This window comes from Myotis myotis, unplaced genomic scaffold (genome assembly GCF_014108235.1).
Source record: "Myotis myotis isolate mMyoMyo1 unplaced genomic scaffold, mMyoMyo1.p scaffold_m19_p_1, whole genome shotgun sequence".
NCBI lineage: Eukaryota > Metazoa > Chordata > Mammalia > Chiroptera > Vespertilionidae > Myotis > Myotis myotis.
The window spans coordinates 163,011,898-163,030,987 of NW_023416313.1; the positions used below are offsets into that span (position 1 = coordinate 163,011,898).

Below are 19,090 nucleotides of genomic sequence, written 5' to 3' on the forward strand. Positions count from 1 at the left end.
AATCGCCGAGCTGCAAAGGGAACTGTGAGAAATAATTCCGTTTTCCCGCTGACCGACTCCTCCCGGGCCAACCCCGAGCGCTCGAGGGCTGCGCTTCCCAGCCCAGGGGCGCAGACTTGACCAACCCCTTGGGTCTTGCCTTTAGCACGCCAGGGGCGGGGTGAAGAGAAGTGGAACTCAAGCTTCAACACCACGGACTCGCTCTCCCAGCTCCAGCAGGCTCCGCTCCCGGCTTTCCCGCCCGACAACGCACGGCGCTCGGCCTCGTTACAGCATGACGCTCTGGGATGGAGAGCTGCCTTTCTACCCGCAGCCCCGGCACGCCGCTGGCTTCAACGTCCCCCTGCTCATTGTCATTCTGGTGTTCCTGACCTTGGCTGCCAGCTTCTTGCTCATCTTGCCCGGGATTCGTGGCCATTCGGTAAGGGGGTGCTAGAACTGGGGTCTGGGGACGTGGTGGGCAGCTTGTTGCGGGAGGACCCAGGACAGATTAAGACTGCAGCGAGGACCTCCATGGAAGAGTCAGACAAGCATAGATGGGGCAGACCCAGAAGCCTAGCGCAGCACGCACCCCTTTCCAAGGACAGGAAGAGGTCATCCTAGAGCAGCAGTTCTCAACCTGGGGGTCGCGACCCCTTTGGGGGTCGAACGACCCTTTCACAGGGGTCGCCTAAGACCATCCTGCATATCAGATATTTACATTACGATTCATAACAGTAGCAACATTACAGTTATGAAGTAGCAATGAAAAGAATTTTATGGTTGGGTCACAACGTGAGGAACAGTATTTAAAGGGCCAAAAGGTTGAGAACCACTGTTAGAGCCTGGCCCAGTGGGTCATTCAGAAGGCTGCTGTGAAGAGCAGGTACCCACCTGGGGCCCATTCTAGTTTATGTGCTGGCTTGCCTCCTTGCCTCTCCCCCTACTGCAGCTCCATTTCCCGCACTCCCATTCACTCCTCCCCAGAAGGACAGAAACTAGCTGCTCAGACTGCTGTGTTTCACTTGTGTGCTGGGTTGAGACACATGTATATGGATTCAGACACTTCCCCACAGAATCCAAAGCTGTAGCTGACTGGATACTTGCCCTGAGGTTCCCGTCCCTCTCCAAGAACCTACGTTGTTTTTCAAGTCTCGGAAGACTTAGCCTTCCTGGGTCTTGTCCTGCACTGGTTTCCTGGGAAACCAAGGAATGCCTGAGAGGTGGTGTTCATACCTCTCCTACTTGGTCACCAAACCCAGGGCCTCCTTCTCTTGGGGGAGGTGCCCCCTCCCTGCCTAGCACTTCTGGACTCACTGAGCCTTTCCATAGCAGTGACCTGATCAGGAGGTGGAACCAGGACCAGGAGCTAGATAGCTGGGGGAGGGCGGGGAGGGGAGGTGGTGAAGGATGTGGGAGAGCACCAGGCAGGGAGAGATGGCCAATTGCAAAGTGGACTGGGAAATGGGGTTGGGGAGATAGATGCAAGCACAAGGTCAGAAAACATCAGAAATGCCAGTGGCTCAGAGGGTCTTGCACGAAAAGGAAGCCTGACTTCAGCCTCAAAGCACAAGAAATGTAACTGGGAAAAGGACTTGGTGCAAGAAAGGGCAGTTGCAGGAGCACTAAATATCCAGGGGGCAGGGGGACTCTGGTTGGACAGTACCCAGGCCTGACCCCCTGCCTGTTCCTGCAGCGCTGGTTCTGGTTGGTGCGAGTTCTCCTCAGTCTGTTCATCGGCGCAGAAATCGTGGGTGAGTGTGTGGTGCAACCGATGGGGAGGGGACCTGGGGTGGGGAAGGAGGCTGGCAGAGGGTACCTCACTGACCCACTGAAGCCCCTCCGCAAGTCCACAGCCACATCCCCCCAGCCCCCACTAGGCAGCACGAGCCTTTTTTCATCTCAGAGGGATCTGGGGTTTCCATTCAGGGACCTTTGCTCCCAATAAATTTTCTTTTACCTCTTACTCCAAACCTGGGAAAATGGAGAGCTGGGCTTCCCTCTTCCTCTGTCCATTTCCAGCTCTTTCTAGTGCCCACTCTTCAGTTCTTACCATGTAGACCATATTGGACCTCCACTCCCATCTCTCTTCACAGTATCCCACCTTCCATCAACACGCTCCCAATTCCATCTCCCCAGCCCTTCCCCTAACCGCCCCCCACCCGTGCCTCTCCTCACAGCGGTGCACTTCAGTGCTGAATGGTCAGTGGGTAGAGCGAACACCAACACCTCCTACAAGGCCTTCAGCTCAGCCCGCGTCCGAGCCCATGTGGGTCTGCACGTGGGCCTGGAGGGAATAAATATTACACTCACAGGTGAGCGGCTGGGCGACGTTAACTTCTGGGATGGACAGACCCCGTGGAGGTGGGGGGAGTGTGCCAGGGGCAGATGCAGGACCTCTCGGGTCGGGGCCATAGAGCTTGTGGTTCTCTCCCCTTTGTGTTTCCCCCAACTCCTGCCAAACCCGTTTCTCTCGCGCCTCCGCTTTACTATCCGAATCCACTTAGTTTCCGGGTCCGGGGCTGGGCGCGGCCCCATGACCCCGCCGCCCTCCGCAGGGACCCCGGTGCAGCAGCTGAACGAGACTATCGACTACAACGAGCAGTTCACCTGGCGCCTGGGCGAGGACTACGCCGAGGAGTACGCGGAGGCGCTGGAGAAGGGCCTGCCTGACCCAGTGCTCTACTTGGCGGAGAAGTTCACCCCGAGCAGCCCTTGCGGGTTCTACCGCCAGTACCGCCTGGCGGGACACTTCGCTTCAGCCGCGCTGTGGTGAGCCCTGGCGGGAAGGCGCCGTGTGTGTGTGTGTGTGTGTGTGTGTGTGTGTGTGTGTGTGTGTGTGCGCGCGCGCGTGTGTGTCCAATACGCTCCGGGGTGTGTGCTCGCCCCTCGGGTCAGAAGGTCAGGAGGACCGCACAGACCGTCGGAATCTCCCAGAGCCTCATCAAAGGCTGGGATCCAGCTACACCCTTTGGGGGTTCCCCCTGCACTTCCGCCACGCCACCCCGGGGTTTCGGCCTGGGGTAGAGGACGCGAGGCTGCGGGAGCCCGCGGACTGGGAGGAGCGGGCTCACCGCACCGTGTCCCCGCAGGGTGGCGTTCTGCCTCTGGCTCCTCTCCAACGCGCTGCTCTCCATGCCGGTCCCGCTCTACGGAGGCCTGGCGCTCCTGGCCACCGGCGCCTTCGCGATCTTCGCCGTCTTGTCCTTCGTCTCCATCGCCAGTGTGCCGCTCTGCCCGCTGCACCTGGGCTCCTCCGCCATCACCAGTCACTACGGCGCCGCCTTCTGGGTGACGCTGGCCACCGGTGAGGACCGAGCGATGGGCCCGGGCGGCTGGGGATAGGGACGGGGTTTATACCGGTTGCGTGCTTTCCAGTTTACAAAGTGAGTTCACCTACATTACTCTTTTGCCCCTCTCGATAGTTCGTAGAGGCAGGCGCTGTTGTGCCCATCTTGCAGAAGGGTGTGGCATCTTGCCCAGTTAGCACTCGAGCCCTGTATCATGCCATCCATATCAGAGGTCCGTGTGTGTGTGTGTGTGTGTGTGTGTGTGTGTGTGTGAAATGGGAGGGGTGGCTCCATAGATGAAGGGGGCAGGCCGGGTTCTGTCCCGGAGCCCTGACAGCCCCTTTTTCTTACGTCTGCGCTGCCGCAGGCATCCTGTGCCTCCTTCTAGGAGGGGCGGTGGTTGGTCTCCACTACGCTAAGCCAAGCGCTCTTCGCATCTTCTTGGACGGAAGCGTCAAGAACTTCGGTAACCAGGCGCGAGGGGGCTCGCCTCTCAGCCTCAACAACCTGTACTACAAGCAGTTTGGGGCCTCGGACGCAACGATCAGTACTAACCTGTGAAGGGGACTCGACCTCGGACTCCTACTCCGCCTCGGTCCCTGGGCGCAGAGGTTCACCCCGAGCAGCCCTTGCGGGCTCTACTGCCCGTACCGCCTGGCGGGACACTACCCTGGGGTGCCCCTCCTGACTGCAGTGCCCGCCAAACCGGAGCCGGGACTGCTCTGGGAGGGGCGCTGCGCTTCGAGCCGCCAAGGAAAGGTGGGCGGCCTCAGGCATGAGCCTTGCACCCAAGTCTCCCAAGATGAGCTGCAAATAAATTTTTTTCCCTTTTGTTTTGTAAAAACGGTTCTCCGTTCATTTCCATGGCTACTTCAAACTCTTGTGGGACACACGGCCTCAGGAAACTTCGCTGGGCTGCAGGCAGCCATAGAACATTTTCTTTGCCTTGGCACTCCTATTCTCCATCTGGAGAATCCAGCGTAACCCAGGAAAAGATCTGGGAGACGGGCGCCCTCTAGTGAGCTCAGAGGAGATACGACTGGAGCCAGCATCTTCCTGAGCCACCCCAAAGGGATGGATGGTAAGGGCACGGTGACCAGACAGCTCACCCTCCAACTGACACACCCAGTGGGATCCCCCTCCGCTGGCCCAGCTAAGTGAGCTAAGAGGAAATGGCGTTTGGGAGTTTATTCACTAACTAGAGGCCCGGTGCATGAAGTTTGTGCACTGGGTGTGTGTGAGGGGAGGGGAGGGGGGGCAGGGTTCCCTCAGCCTGGCCTGGTGCTCTCGCAGTCTGGGAGCCCTCGGGGGTTGTCTGACTGCTGGCTTAGGCCCGGGGAGTATGGGGAGCGGTCCTAAGCCATCAGTCGGACATCCGTAGCGCTGCCATGGAGGCAGGAGAGGCTTTCACCAATGCCACTGCACTTGCCAGCCATGAGCCCGGCTTCTGGCTGAGAGGTGCTCCCCCTATGGGAACGCACTGACCACCAGGGGGCAGCTCCTGCATTGAGCATCTGCCCCTGGTGGTCAGTGTGCGTCACAGCGACCGGTGTTCAGCCGTTTGGTTGATTTCCGTATTACCCTTTTATTATATAGGATTCTAGTTTATTCACTATGGAATGGTGTTGAGGCTCAAGGTTGATGTAAGCAAGGCATAAAAATGTAAATCCTGGGATTTTTTAAAAGGTCCTTGGCAAGTCTTACGCTTTTATTTAGCAAACTTGAGAACTGAAACTCAAAGAGAATGTGGCACAGTTGGTTAATATTAGGCCTAGGGTAAGAAGTTTGGTTTCTTCTCCCTCTGAGTGTCTCTTTCATTGTACCAAGAGGTCACACAAGCCGGGGAAATAAAGGAAGAACAAAGGGGACCCAGGAAAAAGGAAAACAAGAGGTGTAGAGGGATGAGAGGGACCACAGAATCATCATTATGGGGGTGACGCTAGGTTACAATAAATGGAATCTGACACAGGCAAAGCATCAAAAAAAAAAAAAAAAAAAAAAGCAGGGTTGCTGTGTAGAAACATTTGGTCTTCTCATGTGACAAGGTTTATGGGCAGTTCCAATATCTGTTCAGCACCTTACATCTTTTGTTTTGTCAACATCGATAGAGAGAGTCTCCTTTTTTTTTTTTTTTAAATAATTTTTATTGCTTGAAGTATTACAAAGAGTATTACATATGAGAGTCTCCTTTTTTTTACTCCACCTACAGACCGGAGCTGGAGGGCCGTTACAACCCATTCTATGGGCAGTTCCAGAGGTAGGTTCGGGAGGCCCAAAGGAGGTCTGGAATCACATTGGAAGTCTGGGTGGCCACCAGGGAGAGGAACCTTATGGGTCAGGGTCAGGCATTCTGGGTTGCTCCTCCGTACAGCATGCCTGGGAGGACGCCTCTGACAGAGGAATGTCCTGGGGCTCAGGACTCTCAGCTGTGGACCGGTAGCGGGGGCTCAGGAGTCCCCCTTCTTCAGGATTCCATTCCAGCCCAGGGTTCTCCCCTGCACTCTGATTGAAAAAAGCCTTCAGTCTGTGGGGCTTCATCCTGTGGGCCACCACCATGGCCAGGCCCAGCAGCACACAAAGCAGTCCTGGGAATGTGGCAACAGGCATCTTGTTTAGTAATGACAACACTCTCCCAAGGACATGTTCTCCTAAGACAGCGGTTCTCAACCTGTGGGTCGCAACTCCTTTGGCGGTCGAAGGACCCTTTCACAGGGGTCGCCTAAGACCATCCTGCATATCAGATATTTACATTACGATTCATAACAGTAGTAACATTACAGTTGTGAAGTAGCAACGAAAATAATTTTATGGTTGGGTCACAACATGAGGAACTGTATTTAAAGGGCCAGAAGGTTGAGAACCACTGTCCTAAGAGCATCAGAACAACTCTAAAGGAGGCCTGGCGTCCTGGCTTCAACGCAACTTGGGCTCAGAGAGGCAGTTGTGAGTTTTGGACTCTAAGCCAAAAGCTTTCAGTTACATCTCATGAGCCAGAGAGAATGAATATGAATCTGAAAACAGGAAACCCTGAGTAAGGGCAGGGCACAAGGAGGAGGCATAGAAAAGGGCATGAGGACAGACACAGTGGGTGGGACAGGAGAGGACAATAAACTGCAGGACACGTAAAGGTTATGTGAAACAGGGACAGAGAAGAATTCTAGGAATGGGAGACACAAAGAATAATGTTTGGGGGAAGTGGGAGGGGACATGAGATTAGAAGATTTGGGAAAGAGTTGGACAAAGAGATAGGGGATGAGGCACAGGACAGAGAAAGAGAGAAGACACAGGGGAGTAGGCATATACAAAAAGAGAGGGGAAATGGAACTGGGGAGAGAAAACCTAGAGATGAGGGATATAAGAGGAATGGGGCTTTATAGAAGGGAAAGGCACCCTGGCCCCCAGACCCTCAATGCCCCCTAACATAATGGTCCCTGATACTCCCTCCCTGGCCCTGAGCTCTCCAAGTGCCTATCTTCGGGGCTGATCCTCACCTGTGCTCAGCGTGATCCAGAAGGCAGGTCCACGGTGAAAGTGCAGCATAGCAGTGCCCATGCGCAGAGGACAGGGTGGGATGAGTGGCGTGGCCATGGAGAAAAAGATCAGTCCCAACAGCTGGAAGATGCCCGTGGCAAGCAGCATGTGGCAACCATAGACCAGCACAGGCATGGACAGCATCACGTTGGCCAGCAGCCAGCAGAGGAATGCCACCCTGGAAAACCAGGACCCTGTGAAGGCTGGCCCAGGCACCTCTACCTGAAGGGCTCCAGGTGGAGGCTCAGGGACCCAAGGATACCCGAAAGATGTGAGGTAGGGATTTCTGCTTTGGGATTCCCAACAGAGTACTGTGGTGACTGACGTCACCTTCCTCATAGGAACTGCAATATTAGGAGGGTGGTGGGGGTGGGGGTGATGGCTAGAAACCCTGTTCTTGGGTCTAGAGCAATAGGGCCTCCATCCCACCCTCACCACAGAATGGCCGAGGTGTAGTGTCCCGCCAGGCGGTACTGGCCATGCAGGCCACATGGGCTGGTCGGGGTGAACTTCTCAGCCAGGTAGAGCACGGGGTCTGGCAGTCCCTTCTCCAGCGCTCTTGCATACTCCTCAGCATAGTTCTCCCCTAGGCGCCAGGTGAACTCCTCGTTGTAATTGATAGTCTCATTCAGCTGCTGCACTGGGGTCCCTGGGAAATGGGGCAGCTGTGCTCAGCAGGGACCCAAGGGCCAGAGTGGGGCATTTGCCCGGGTAAGGGGCTCACCACAATGGGCAGAGGGACAGGAGCTGGTCTCAATGGAGAAAAGGCAGCTTCCAAGGCCTGGGAATTTCCCCTCCTACCATCCCCCAACCTTGTAGCTCTTTAGACCACACCAAACTAGAGCCCAGAGACACAGAGCAGAGCTTTCTCTTCCCTCCGCGGCAAGAGCCATTCCTTACCTGTGAGTGTGATGTTGACTCCTCCCAGCCCAACATGGAGCCCAACATCAGCGCTGATCCACTGGGAACTGAAGGCCTTGTATGATGTGTTGGTGCTGACCTGGCCCACAGACCACTCAGAACTGAAATTCACAGCTGGGGTTGGGGAGTTGGACATATGGGAACTCAGGGAGTTGCGGGCGTTGCTGAGTTAGAGTCAGAGGGAGAGCCACAAGGGGACCATGTCTGTTTTGCTCATATTTGTATATCCATTAACTAGCCTACGGTCTGGCTCATGGTTGGTTTGCCAATAATGTGTGAGATGAATCCTAGACTTCCCTTGGTCATGCTCCTCTTATCCCTCCTTCCCTTTCTCTTCCTGTTTAGAGAGAGCTACTCAAGCAGCTGGGGGAGGAAGACATTAATGTAATAAACCATGTTGGGCAAACACAGTTTCAGCTTTGAGACTTCATCTCTCCTACTTGCCTAATTCTCAAAGCAAAGCAAGCAGGCCTTCCCCCATTTCCTCCCTCCAGTATCCAAAGGCCTTCTCCCCACAGACATTCATTTTGATCTGCTTTCCTCTGAATAAAAATGTTATGAAGGTTGGAGAGATGTGTCCAGGATGGTTTCCCAGGGCCCAGACCCCTCTGAGCAGGGGTAAAAGGGAGAGGATATGGCCATAATGAGGGAGGCATGTGGGCAGGGTGTGGAAGACCACCCTGAAGCAGAGGCTGCCCTGAGGAAACAAGGAGACACCAGACCGGCTGCTGAGGGAACCGGATGGGACAGATGGGACGGAGGCACTGCCTGAGACAGCTGTGCTTCACACTCACCCAGGATCACAGCCCCGATGAATAAGCTGGTCACCACCCGAAACAGCCAGAACAGCCTCTGAGCCATAACAGGATGGGTGGGTTTAGGAAGGAGCACCCTCCTCCCAAGTCCACCCTTCCTCTTTCCAGCCTTGGGATTACTCTGTGGATGGAGACCAGAGTGCCTGGCAGGCACATAATAGGTGCTCAATAATCATCTGTTGAATCAGTGAGTGGGGAAGCTCTCTGCTGCGGCGGGGGGGCGGGGGGTGGAGGGGTGGGGGGGAGGCTTGGGGGGGGTGCTTTCTCAGGACTGAAGCCTGTTTCCTGAGTCTAGTTATAGTGAGAGAGTATGGCCCCCTCACCTCAAGGCAAGGTTTCTCTGGGACCATGGTCCCCAAGGCTGGGCTTGTTTCTTACCATTTTGCCCCGAATGCCAGGCAGGATGATGATGAAAGTGACAAGTGCAGTAAGAAAGATGGTGATGATGATGGCCAAGGTGGTGTCCATTGGGAAGGTTGGCTTGGGGCCAGCATAGAAGGGGAATGTGTGTCCAAAAGCAGCCATTCTGGTGGGGTTGTGCAGGGAAGACAGAATCTGTACAACAAGGATAGATGTTTATTGAGTGCCCTGTGTGTCAGGCACTGTTCTTGGTGCTGGAGATACAGCTGAGAATAAACCAGATCAGGCCCCTCTCTCTTGAGCTCACCAGACTCCACTTTACTGCCATTCCACTGCCCCTCAGCCATTCATCTCCCCATGTTCTGACTGTGAATGAATGAGGGTCTTGGCAATCAGTCTCTGTGGTTCCATGTTCCCTTCCTAACCTCCAGGTCGCTAAATCAGTGCCACCACCATCCTGGAGGCTTCTCTGCTTCCTTTGGCACTGTCTTAAGAGACACAATTCTTTTTTTTTTTTTTTTATCTCCCTCAGGCCTCCAGACACATCACAGAACAAAATAAGAGCTATATTTACTATCAAGTGAAAGCATAAGGGTAAAAGATAGTACAGATGACACAAATTTTGGTTTTCCTCCTCAGTCCCCAAAGGAACAAAGGTCAGACAGCTCTGCTAAGTATATGATCCAAGTCTATTATCAGAAGGCTGATTTCCAGACCTGGCACTGCCCACACTAGTCTGTCAGCTTTCTCAAGTGCCTGGCTTCAGCTCTGGCTACTCCAGAACAATTGAGCTAAATTGAGTTCACCTCAATAAGCACTGAAGGAGCACCTGCCATCCACCAGGCATGGCGCCAGGGCCAGAGGCCGGATGTCCTTCTACCGCACACGTCATCAACTGCATCCTTCCTCCTTGACTTAAATTCACAGGCCTTATTTCAGCTCACACACTGGCTCAGCTCTTCTCTGCCTGTTCCCTGATTTCAGAGCTAGATTTACTCTAATTTGTCCCTTTGCAGACAGATAGTGTGTTTTATTAAATCCAGACAAAATGGATTACAAGACACACTATTACTTTATGTGAAAGAAAGAAACTACGAATCAAACCATGACAGCCATTGTTGGTAAGATACACCTCAATTTCAGAGATGTCAAAATGTGAGAATAAAGCACATTTTACAATCAATGATTCCAGCTCTGCTCATTTCCCTGAGTGTGATCTACACTGGGTTCTTGGTTTGCACAGGAGGCTCCATGCTTTATAGTCTGACTATAGGCCCAGTGCATGAAATTCGTGCATTGGGGGGGGGGGGCGGCCCCTCAGCCCAGCCTGCACCCTTTCCAATCCGGGACCCCTTGGGGGATGTCCGACTACCTCTTGCAATCCGGGACCGCTGGCTCCTAACTGCTTGCCTGCCTGCCTGCCTGATCGCCCCTAACCACCTCTGCCTCCTTGCCTGCCTGATCGCCCCTAACTGCTCCCCTACTGGCCTGATCACCCCTAACTGCTCCCCTGCTGGTCTGATCACCCCTAACTGCCCTGCACCCAGGACCCAGGATTCCCTCCTCCAGCTGGTTGCAGTCACCCAGGACCCAGGCTTCCCTCCCTCTGGCTGGCCGCAGGCACCCAGGATCCGGGACGGCTTCGCCCAGGCCAGCCGCAGCTGCAGTGGACCGCGGGTGGGCAGCTTTGCCCGGGCAGCAGGCACTGGAGCCCGGGACCATGGGGTGGGCAGCTTGTCCCTCTCCCGGGCCGCAGGCACAGGCACTGGTGCCTGGGACTGTGGGGTGAACAGTTTGTCCCTCTCCTGGGCCGCAGCCTGGCTGGTCACCGTTCCTCTCTCCTCAGTGTTGAGTGTCTGAGCCATTATGGCGTGATGGCATGAGGGCATGACAGCATGAGGGTGTGATGACCATTTGCATATTAGCTCTTTATTATATAGGATGAGAGTGAAAGAACAAGCTTTGGAGTTAAGTAGTTCTATGTTTAATTTCCACCTCTGCCTCTTGCAAGTTACTTGACCTCTACAGAGAATTTTATTTAAAAACTAGAGGCCCAGTGCATGGGTTTGTGTACTGGAGAGTTCCTTGGCCTGGCCTGTGCCCTCTTGCAATCCAAGACCCCTCGGGGGATGTTGGGCTGCCGGTTTCGTCCTGATCCCCACAGGCCAGGGAATCCATGCACCAGGCCTCTACTATGCATATAAGATCTTAGGTTAATCTCTTCCCGCCCTCCCACCTCCCCCCTTCCCTCTGAGATTAATCAGTCTGTTCAATGTTTCCATGCCTGTGCGTTGAGTATCTGCTCCCTGGTAGTCAGTGTGCATCATAACTACCTGTCAAATGGTGGAACAGTGGCATAGGCTTTTATATATATAGACTAGAGACGCAGTGTACAAAATTCGTGCACAAGTAGGGTCCCTAGGCCTGGCCGGCAATCAGGGCTACCAGCAGGACGATCGGGGCCCCTGCTTGCACCTGCCTTGGCCTGGTGCCACCTGATCGCCGGCCCCGCCCCCTGCCACTGGTCGCTGTGCTGCTCTCATTGGGGCCCATCGGGGTCCATCGGGGCCAGAAGTGCCTCCACTGCTGCCTGCTGCCAGCACCGTGTCACCGATGCCCGCCATCTTCTGTGCCACCCCCTGATGGTCAATGCACATCTAACTCCCAGTCAGTCAAACTGGTTAGTGGAACTCCTGCCCGTGAGGACAGTTTGCATATTAGCCTTTTATTATATAGGATGGAGATGATAATAATGTTTACATCATAGGGTCATTGTGAATATAAAATGAGGCTGTGTATGTAAAGTGCTAAGAATAGTACCTGGAACAGAATATCAATACATGGAAGCTACCAGATTGGGAAGGCGATGACAATCTATTATTTCATTTATCTCCAATCCTTTTTGGAGAGAACTGGGCTGGAATCAGTTCTGGGTCTGGTTCCAGTTCTTCAGTGAATAATGTAACATTAGGAAGGCAAATGACAACTTCCCCAGTCCTTTGTTTCTTTCTCTACAATTAGATATGATGATCTTGGAGTCCCTTCTAGTTCTAAATACTGTGATTCTCCTACAAAACATCATAGCTCCCAGACTTCCCCTTTCCTTCTGGGCTGGTTATTTTCCTACCTTGTCAACTCTCCCATCCCAGGGGAAGGGGTATCTCTTTTTCTTCTGGGCTCTGAAACCTATCCAGCCTGCCTTCACCACCACCTTTCTCATAGCTTATGCTTCTCAAATCTATATTTCTAAGTTTACCTCTTATCTGGACTCCAAACACAACAGGGTCAATTACCCCATGGGCTTTTTCACTTGGATGTTCCATGGATGCCTCAAATTTAACAGGTCCCAAACTGAATTCACTGTCTCTATTTTGCTTTTCATTTTTTATCTTTTTGGTCACCACTCCATTAATCAAATAAAGCAGAGACCTGGAGTATCGTACTTCTTAAATATTTATTGAAACCATCCATGCATTTCCTTTCCTACTGCCTCTGCCCTAATTCAGCCTCATCCTGTCTTGCCTGGTGTCAGAACAATATTTCTAACAAGCAAATATAATTATTTCAATTTTTTGCTCTGGGGAAAAATCTAATCTCACCATCACATAGAAAGTCCTTTGTAGTCTGGTCCCACCTACCCTTCCATCTCCATCTTTCACTCAGTCTAATCTCTAGCCACACTGAGCTATTGGTCTTTCTCAGAATCTGACATGCTCTTTCAAGCCTTCATGCCTTTGTACGTGCTATTTCCTCTGCTTGGAATGCTCTTACCTTCTTGGCAAACTCCTTTTCACTTTTCAAGTCTCAGCTTGTGTTAACCCCTCTGTGAAGGATGCTATCAGGTCTATGTGGATGTTCCTACATCTAATGTTCTGATTGCATTTTGAACACACCTCCGTCCATGATCCCAATAATCAACTTATAGTCTGTCTGAATATCTCCCTCCCTTTTAGCTTTGACTATCCTTATTCCATCTTTGCAACTCCTGAACATAGCATATACTAATCAGTCTGTGGATCAAATGAATGAATATTATGAACGGGTTCCTCCCTGTGCAGGCAGCATCTTCTATTTGGAACACAAGAGGGAGCTATATTCCCTCATTGTCATTCAACATTACTTTGAGTTCTCACCAATATAGGGCTAAGGACTGGGCAGGAAGGGATTTGACTAACCATGTCAATTTTTAATGATTTCACAAAATTTTCAGAAAGTCTCTTCCAATGGTTGGATTCTTCAAAGCACGAATGTTCATTTTAAATTGAATCTGAAACATACATTTGAACTCTAGCTCAACATGAGTAACAGAATTTGTGGATTAAATTATTTTGTAAAATATGTCATAGTGATATATTTTTATTTATTTATATTTTATTGATTTTTCACAGAGAGGAAGGGAGAGGGATAGAGAGTTAGAAACATCGATGAGAGAGAAACATCGATCAGCTGCCTCCTGCACATCTCCTACTGGAGATGTGCGTGCAACCAAGGTACATGCCCTTGACCGGAATCGAACCTGGGACCTTTCAGTCCGCAGGCCGTCGCTCTATCCACTGAGCCAAACCGGTTCTGGCCATAGTGATATTTATTTTATTTTTAAAAATATTTTAATTGATTTCAGAGAGGAAGGAAGAGAGAGAGAGAGAGAGAGAGAGAGAGAGAGAGAGAGAGAGAGAGAGAGAGAGAGAAACATCAATGATGAGGGAGAATCATTGATCAGCTGCCTCCTGCACGCCCCTCATTGGGGATCAAGCCTGCAACCTGGACATGTGCCCTGACCAGGAATCATGCCTTGACCAGTAATCGAACCGTGATCTCCTGGTTCATAGGTCTGATCGCTGAGCCACACGGGCTGGGCAGTGATATTTATTTTAAAGCAGATGTTTATTGGTCTAAGAATTTTAAATTTATGATACCTAAAATGAAGCCATTATAATTTTGATAGAAGGCTATATTTTTTAGGAAGTCTATAAAATGATTAATTAGTAAGATAGGAAGATAAAGCAAGTTTGCTAATACATGTTACATTCTGTAACTTCAAAACCAAATATTTGCAATATAAGCAAATAATAGTGTAATGTATTTTGGTCAGGGTCACCTTATTCCTGCATTTATTTAAAAGGGAAGTTATACAATATGTTACAAGAATGGCTCATCTCTATTAGTATGGTGCAGCAAAGAAACACTAGCAAAGGCTTTCTGTATCCTAAGCACAGAACATTGTTAACTTATTTCCAATTTTCCAAAATATTTATTAAAGATGACTAAAGCAAAGGGATAATTGGTGAATGAAATTTGCCTTAAGTTTTTTGTTCAATTTAATGAATTAGGTCTTTCTTAATCCACATTGCCTAGTTTTTTTCCTTGTTTTTTTTTTTTAAATATATTTTTATTGATTTCAGAAAGGAAGGGAGAGGGAGAGATAGAAACATCAAAGATGAGAGAGAATCATTGATCGGCTGCCTCCTATATGCCCCACACTGGGGATCAAGCCCACAACCCAGGCATGGTTCGACTGGGAATTGAACCATGACTTCCTGGTTCATAGGTTGACGCCCAACCATTGAGCCATGCTGGCCAGGCAACATTGCCTAGGTTTTTAAAGTTAATTTTTCATGATCCTGTCTTAATTTGATTTTCATGATTTAGCTAACAGGCCTCTCCTGCATGAAGAGGTGGGACTAAAATGAAAAGTCCCCACATCTAGCAATCCTGCTTTTCCTATGAAGCTTATCAATTCCCTCAGGAAAACCTTCCTCCCTGATTTGCCAAGAAGGGTCTGACAGTAGAATTTCTCCTAATCTGATAAAAATCTCAAGTCAGTCTTCACTTGACCCACTTCTCCCTGAGCTCACCACCATGATTGGTAAATAAACACAATGCATATTGTTATTAATAAACACTAGGAACAATCAGACATACACCTACAAGTTCATATAAATAGAAATACAGGCACAACAAGGAAGAAGTTCTCAGTAACAGACATCTAGACACTAAAGCCCTGCGCCAGATGCCCCTGTAACAAAACTGGGGTACTTTTTCACTGGGGCAGGCCAATCCTCACACTTTGGGGTCCTCCTTTATTACCGGACCTGGAAAGATGTGCCCTTTCTGATGTCCCTTAAAATACTGAAGCATTTCTCATATTAAGTTGTATTCCGGACACATCCTTCCTGCCATAGGATGAAAAGGGACTCCCATGTATGTATGAGGGGCCAGCAAGAAATAGATCCAATCTTTAAGAAAATTGATCCTAGTACAAGCTACAGTCCCCAGCATCCAAAGTTCTCAGCCACTTTCTTATTGCTATGTAGCCTCTCTTATAGCTTGACAGGAATTTCCTCCTGAAGTCTCCTGCCCACATCCCCATCTCTGGAACCCATAGAGTAAGGACTATTAATTCTCTCTACAAATGAGGAGTGGGTCACATATCTGGAGTTGCCAAGAGCTCTAATTGGTGATACACAGCTACTATACTGTGATTGATGGTTTATTTCTCTGGTTGGGGTTGACCCCATTAAAACTTTACAGCCCTGGCTGGCTAAGGAGACCCCGTCAGAAACTCCTGTCCCTGCCTCTCTTCTTCAAGAACGTGCGTGGGCATGTGTATGTGCGTTGTTGCACTAAAGGAAAAATTAAATGGAGAATCAGAACAAGATCTGAAAGTAGCCTGAGACAAGGATCTCCAGTAAGGGCTGAGGCAGTAAGGACCCAGGGGTACTAAATCATACAAACCGAACTATCCAGACTTTAGCTAAGCCAGGAGAAGGACTGGATGTCTGTAAGTCTTGCGACATTTATGGCCTTACAAGATTTTTCTTGCTTCCTCTTAGTTTCTTACCGAACTTTTTCTTTGAAAATCTGATTTTGATCCGGTTGAACACAAGAAGTGCGCCCCTAGGGGCCCGGGCGAGGGCGGCACTTCAAGCCCCCCTCCAAAATCCACCGGGACTGCAGCCACTCACAGGGTACCAGGGTTCCCCACCTTCGCGTCTTCAAACAATGCGTGCGTGGCAGCTCGCGCCGCTGGCCTCCTCCTATGGAACCGCACCGGCGACGCTCTCCGGGGTGGAATCAGGAGACCTGGGGTGGAATCAGGAGACTGGTCCGGACGTTCTGTCCAGAAAGCGCGCGCCCTTTCTCTCCGCGGGGCTCCCTTCCATCCCCCACTTTCCTCATCACTTAAGGACCAGGCTCTGACCCGACAAACCGGGTCCCGGATGCTTCTCCACCTCCTATTTTAAACCACCTTCGACCTTCTCAGACTGCAGCCCAGGCTCCGCGGCGCTGCCCCGCGCCAGCCCGGCACAGAGGAGGGCCCGTGCCCCTCCGCAGCCACCCTCAGACTCCGCTCTCCTCCCCCCTTGCTCAGCGCCCCGGCAGCTCCAGCACAAACCTAGCGATGCAGTCCGGGACGCGGGTGGCGTGAGACCTCCACGATCTCAGGTGAACTCCTCGGGGTGGCGCGGTGGTTAGCACCGTCTCCAACAGGGTCTGAGGATGCGTACCTTGCTGGGACGCCTGGCCAGGTCTTCGGACCAAGGTCTTAGAGCCCAGAACCTACGGTGCGGAGAGGATTTAGGGAGCGCCGCTCCGCCCCCCTGCACCCTTTCCGTCTTCCACTCCCAGCCTCGGCAGACCCATGCAAGCGGACGTGCCCTTTTCGCTCCCCACGTGGCCACACCAGCTGAGCCCTCGCCACGGACGCGAACTTTCCCTCCACTTGGGTCCTGCGAGCACGTGACGTCTCACCTTGCGTACCCGGGCCTCCGCGGGGCACCTCGGCGGGTCCCCAGTGCGCCGGCTTCTACCCCGCCCCATTTCGCCCCGCCCAGCCATAGATCTGGGGTGCGCCGTCTCCTCTTCACCCCCCCCCCCCGCCCCGCCCGTCCTGGCGCAGAACTAGAGAGGGAGCTGGACGAGAGCGGGCGTCCCGGGTCCAACTTCGAGCCAGGCGGGAGCGAGGCCGCAGTCCCCGAAGGGGGGACTCCGCAACCGCAGGTCAGATCCCGGAGGGCTCCCTGGGCCTGCAGATCTGGCGCTGGGAGAAGGGGGGCGGGGGAGGGGGAGCGGAGGGAGCTCTAGCGGCAGAGTGTGCCCCAGCTCCACCACATTTTTGAGGGAGGGGGAATCCAGCCAGACCCTCCCGCGGCTCCGTTCTTAGCCTGAGGCTGCAGTGGGTCCCGTTAGGCCTATCCTCCATCCACCAAGGTTTGGGGAGACTAGATGCTTTGGGGTCTGGGAATGTTGGGTGACCTGGTTTGCTTGGGCGTCGGGGATCTCTCTGAGCTCTTCCTGGCAGCAGCACATCATGCCGGGGAGGGAACTGGGGACTTTTAGAGACCAGGCTTTCCTCTTCAGTCCTCCCTTGGGACCAAGTTGGACTCCCTAGGGCCTTGACTCCTATTTCCCCACCCCAGAGTCACTGCTGTAGGACTTTGTGGCTGGAAAAGTTGCCATGTGGGTCAAGAAGGAGGCAGGCCTGTATTCGCTTCCTGGTTCTGCCACTGCCTGGGGCTTTACAGCCCTTTCCTGAGGTTGTGCCTTCCTTTGAAGGTTGGTAAAAAGTTAGGGAACAAATGTGCTGTGTAAATCCCTGTGACTACCCACCCACAAGGAGTGCCTGTTACGTGTCCGCCTTCTCCTTCAGGTTGTCCCCACAGCCTGGCCTGCAGGCTCGCTGCATGCTTTTAGGGACTGAGCAGTACATTGGTGTCAGGACCAAGGATCCAGAAGTCAGAGTGGGAGGGGAAGGAGGCAGGACATTCTAGATCAGGGAAGGACCACTGTGGGCACTTCAGCATGTCCAGCCTTATGGCTTCAACCACCCAGAGCCCTGCTCTTTCTTCACAAACTATCAAAGGCTGGTGGTGTCTGGACAGTCTCTGGGATGGAGTGGGTAGAACACTAAGCTTTTGAATTATGACAGGGCCTACATTTTTTCTTAAGTTTTTTTATTTTTATTGGTTTCAGAGAGGAAGGGAGAGGGAGAGAGAGAGAGAGTTAGAAACATCAATGATGAGAGAGAATCATTGAATAGCTGCCTCCTGCATGCCCCGCACGGGATCAAGCCCACAACTCGGGCATGTGTCCTGACCAGGAATCGAACCATGACCTCCTGGTTCATAGGTTGATGCTCAACCACAGAACCACGCTGGCTGAGCTCATTTCTTTAATGAGATATGGTCAGTGGGGCTGAGGTCACCCTCTGGGTTCCCTCCTCTGTGGCTAGACAACCTATCCAGGAGCCCTGAGGGTTTGGCTTGGAGATGAGGTTTTCCATGAGCTCCCACCTTCCTCCACTGGATAGTTCCCCAGCCCCACTCCACCCCCAACCTCGATATTGCCTTTAGGAGGTCTTCACTGGTGTTGGGCGCTCCCTGTGCCACTTAGAAGTCCCAACCTGAGTCCCCGGCTGCCTCTGTCTCCCTGTTGTCGCTAGGTGATTTATTGGCCTGGGGAGAGCGAGCAGGACGTTGGCATTAAACATAGGAACCCCTCTGAGTTGACTCAGAGGAGCCAAGCTCCAGCCCATACTCTCTATACAGTGGGGCCTTGACTTACGAGTTTAATTCAATCCGAGACCGAGCTCGTTAAGGAGCTCGTTAACTCAAATTACTCTGTCAACTCAAAGCAAAAAATTGGCCTAGAGACAGCTGATATGTCAAAAAACTCCTTAGTCAGGACACTCCTAAATCAAGGCCCCACTGTATTACATTTACATAACACCTGCCACTTCTCAATCTCATATTTGATTCCCAAAACCATGCTGGGAGGTAGACAGTTCAGACATGTTTACTCCCATAACTGGAAGAGGAAACCAAGGTCCAGACCAGATAAGTGACCTAAGATCCACACAGTGGACTGGCAGTGGCACCATATCCCGGCCTCCTAACGAGGCTCCGTCCAAGGAACACATGCATAAGCACGGTTTTCCGTTTATTCTTGGGCAGCAAAGTCCAGGAGTGTGAGGGTCTCTGTTTGCTTTGTTCACCACTGAATCTCCAGTGCCTAGGCCCATGCCCAGTACATAGTGGGTGTTCATCAAGTAATTTGTGAATGAGTGAAAGATTCTTGGGAGGGAGGGAGTCTCCTTGCTCTGTGCTACTTACTGTGGCCTTGTCCCAGCCCCATGGCTGGACTCATGCCAAAGCTCTGCCAAGGCCCTGACCTGACTTTCCTTAACTGCTGGGG

General features: G+C 52.0%; 3 protein-coding genes across 9 annotated transcripts in view; 2 read left to right on the forward strand and 1 right to left on the reverse strand.

Annotated features, from left to right (window-relative positions):
- Window positions 1-15: 15 nt before the first annotated feature.
- DUOXA2 (dual oxidase maturation factor 2) lies at window positions 16-4,113 on the forward strand. Its single transcript, XM_036300083.1, has 6 exons — window positions 16-421; window positions 1,676-1,733; window positions 2,160-2,294; window positions 2,538-2,751; window positions 3,072-3,286; window positions 3,637-4,113. Exons 1-6 carry the CDS (start codon window positions 275-277, stop codon window positions 3,828-3,830), a joined length of 963 nt encoding a protein of 320 aa, XP_036155976.1. The 5' UTR covers window positions 16-274; the 3' UTR covers window positions 3,831-4,113.
- Window positions 4,114-5,396: 1,283 nt separating this feature from the next.
- On the reverse strand, window positions 5,397-16,704 carry DUOXA1 (dual oxidase maturation factor 1). Of its 5 annotated transcripts, none has more exons than XM_036300106.1 (8): window positions 16,293-16,704; window positions 15,882-15,979; window positions 8,915-9,091; window positions 8,516-8,573; window positions 7,701-7,835; window positions 7,236-7,449; window positions 6,761-6,978; window positions 5,397-5,854 (listed from the first exon to the last, which is right to left on the reverse strand). In XM_036300106.1, exons 3-8 carry the CDS (start codon window positions 9,059-9,061, stop codon window positions 5,598-5,600), a joined length of 1,029 nt encoding a protein of 342 aa, XP_036155999.1. In that variant the 5' UTR covers window positions 9,062-9,091; window positions 15,882-15,979; window positions 16,293-16,704; the 3' UTR covers window positions 5,397-5,597. The 5 variants fall into 5 exon arrangements, with proteins under 5 accessions (XP_036155999.1, XP_036156007.1, XP_036156023.1 ...); XM_036300114.1 differs by having other exon boundaries at window positions 15,862-15,979; XM_036300130.1 differs by lacking the exon at window positions 15,882-15,979.
- Window positions 16,705-16,781: 77 nt separating this feature from the next.
- Window positions 16,782-19,090, forward strand: part of DUOX1 (dual oxidase 1) — a 39,823-nt gene continuing 37,514 nt past the window's right edge. For all 3 annotated transcript variants that reach the window (XM_036300141.1, XM_036300149.1, XM_036300157.1), the window contains exon 1: window positions 16,782-16,897. The gene's annotated coding sequence lies outside the window, so the exon portion shown is untranslated. The remainder of the gene's footprint in view (window positions 16,898-19,090) is intronic.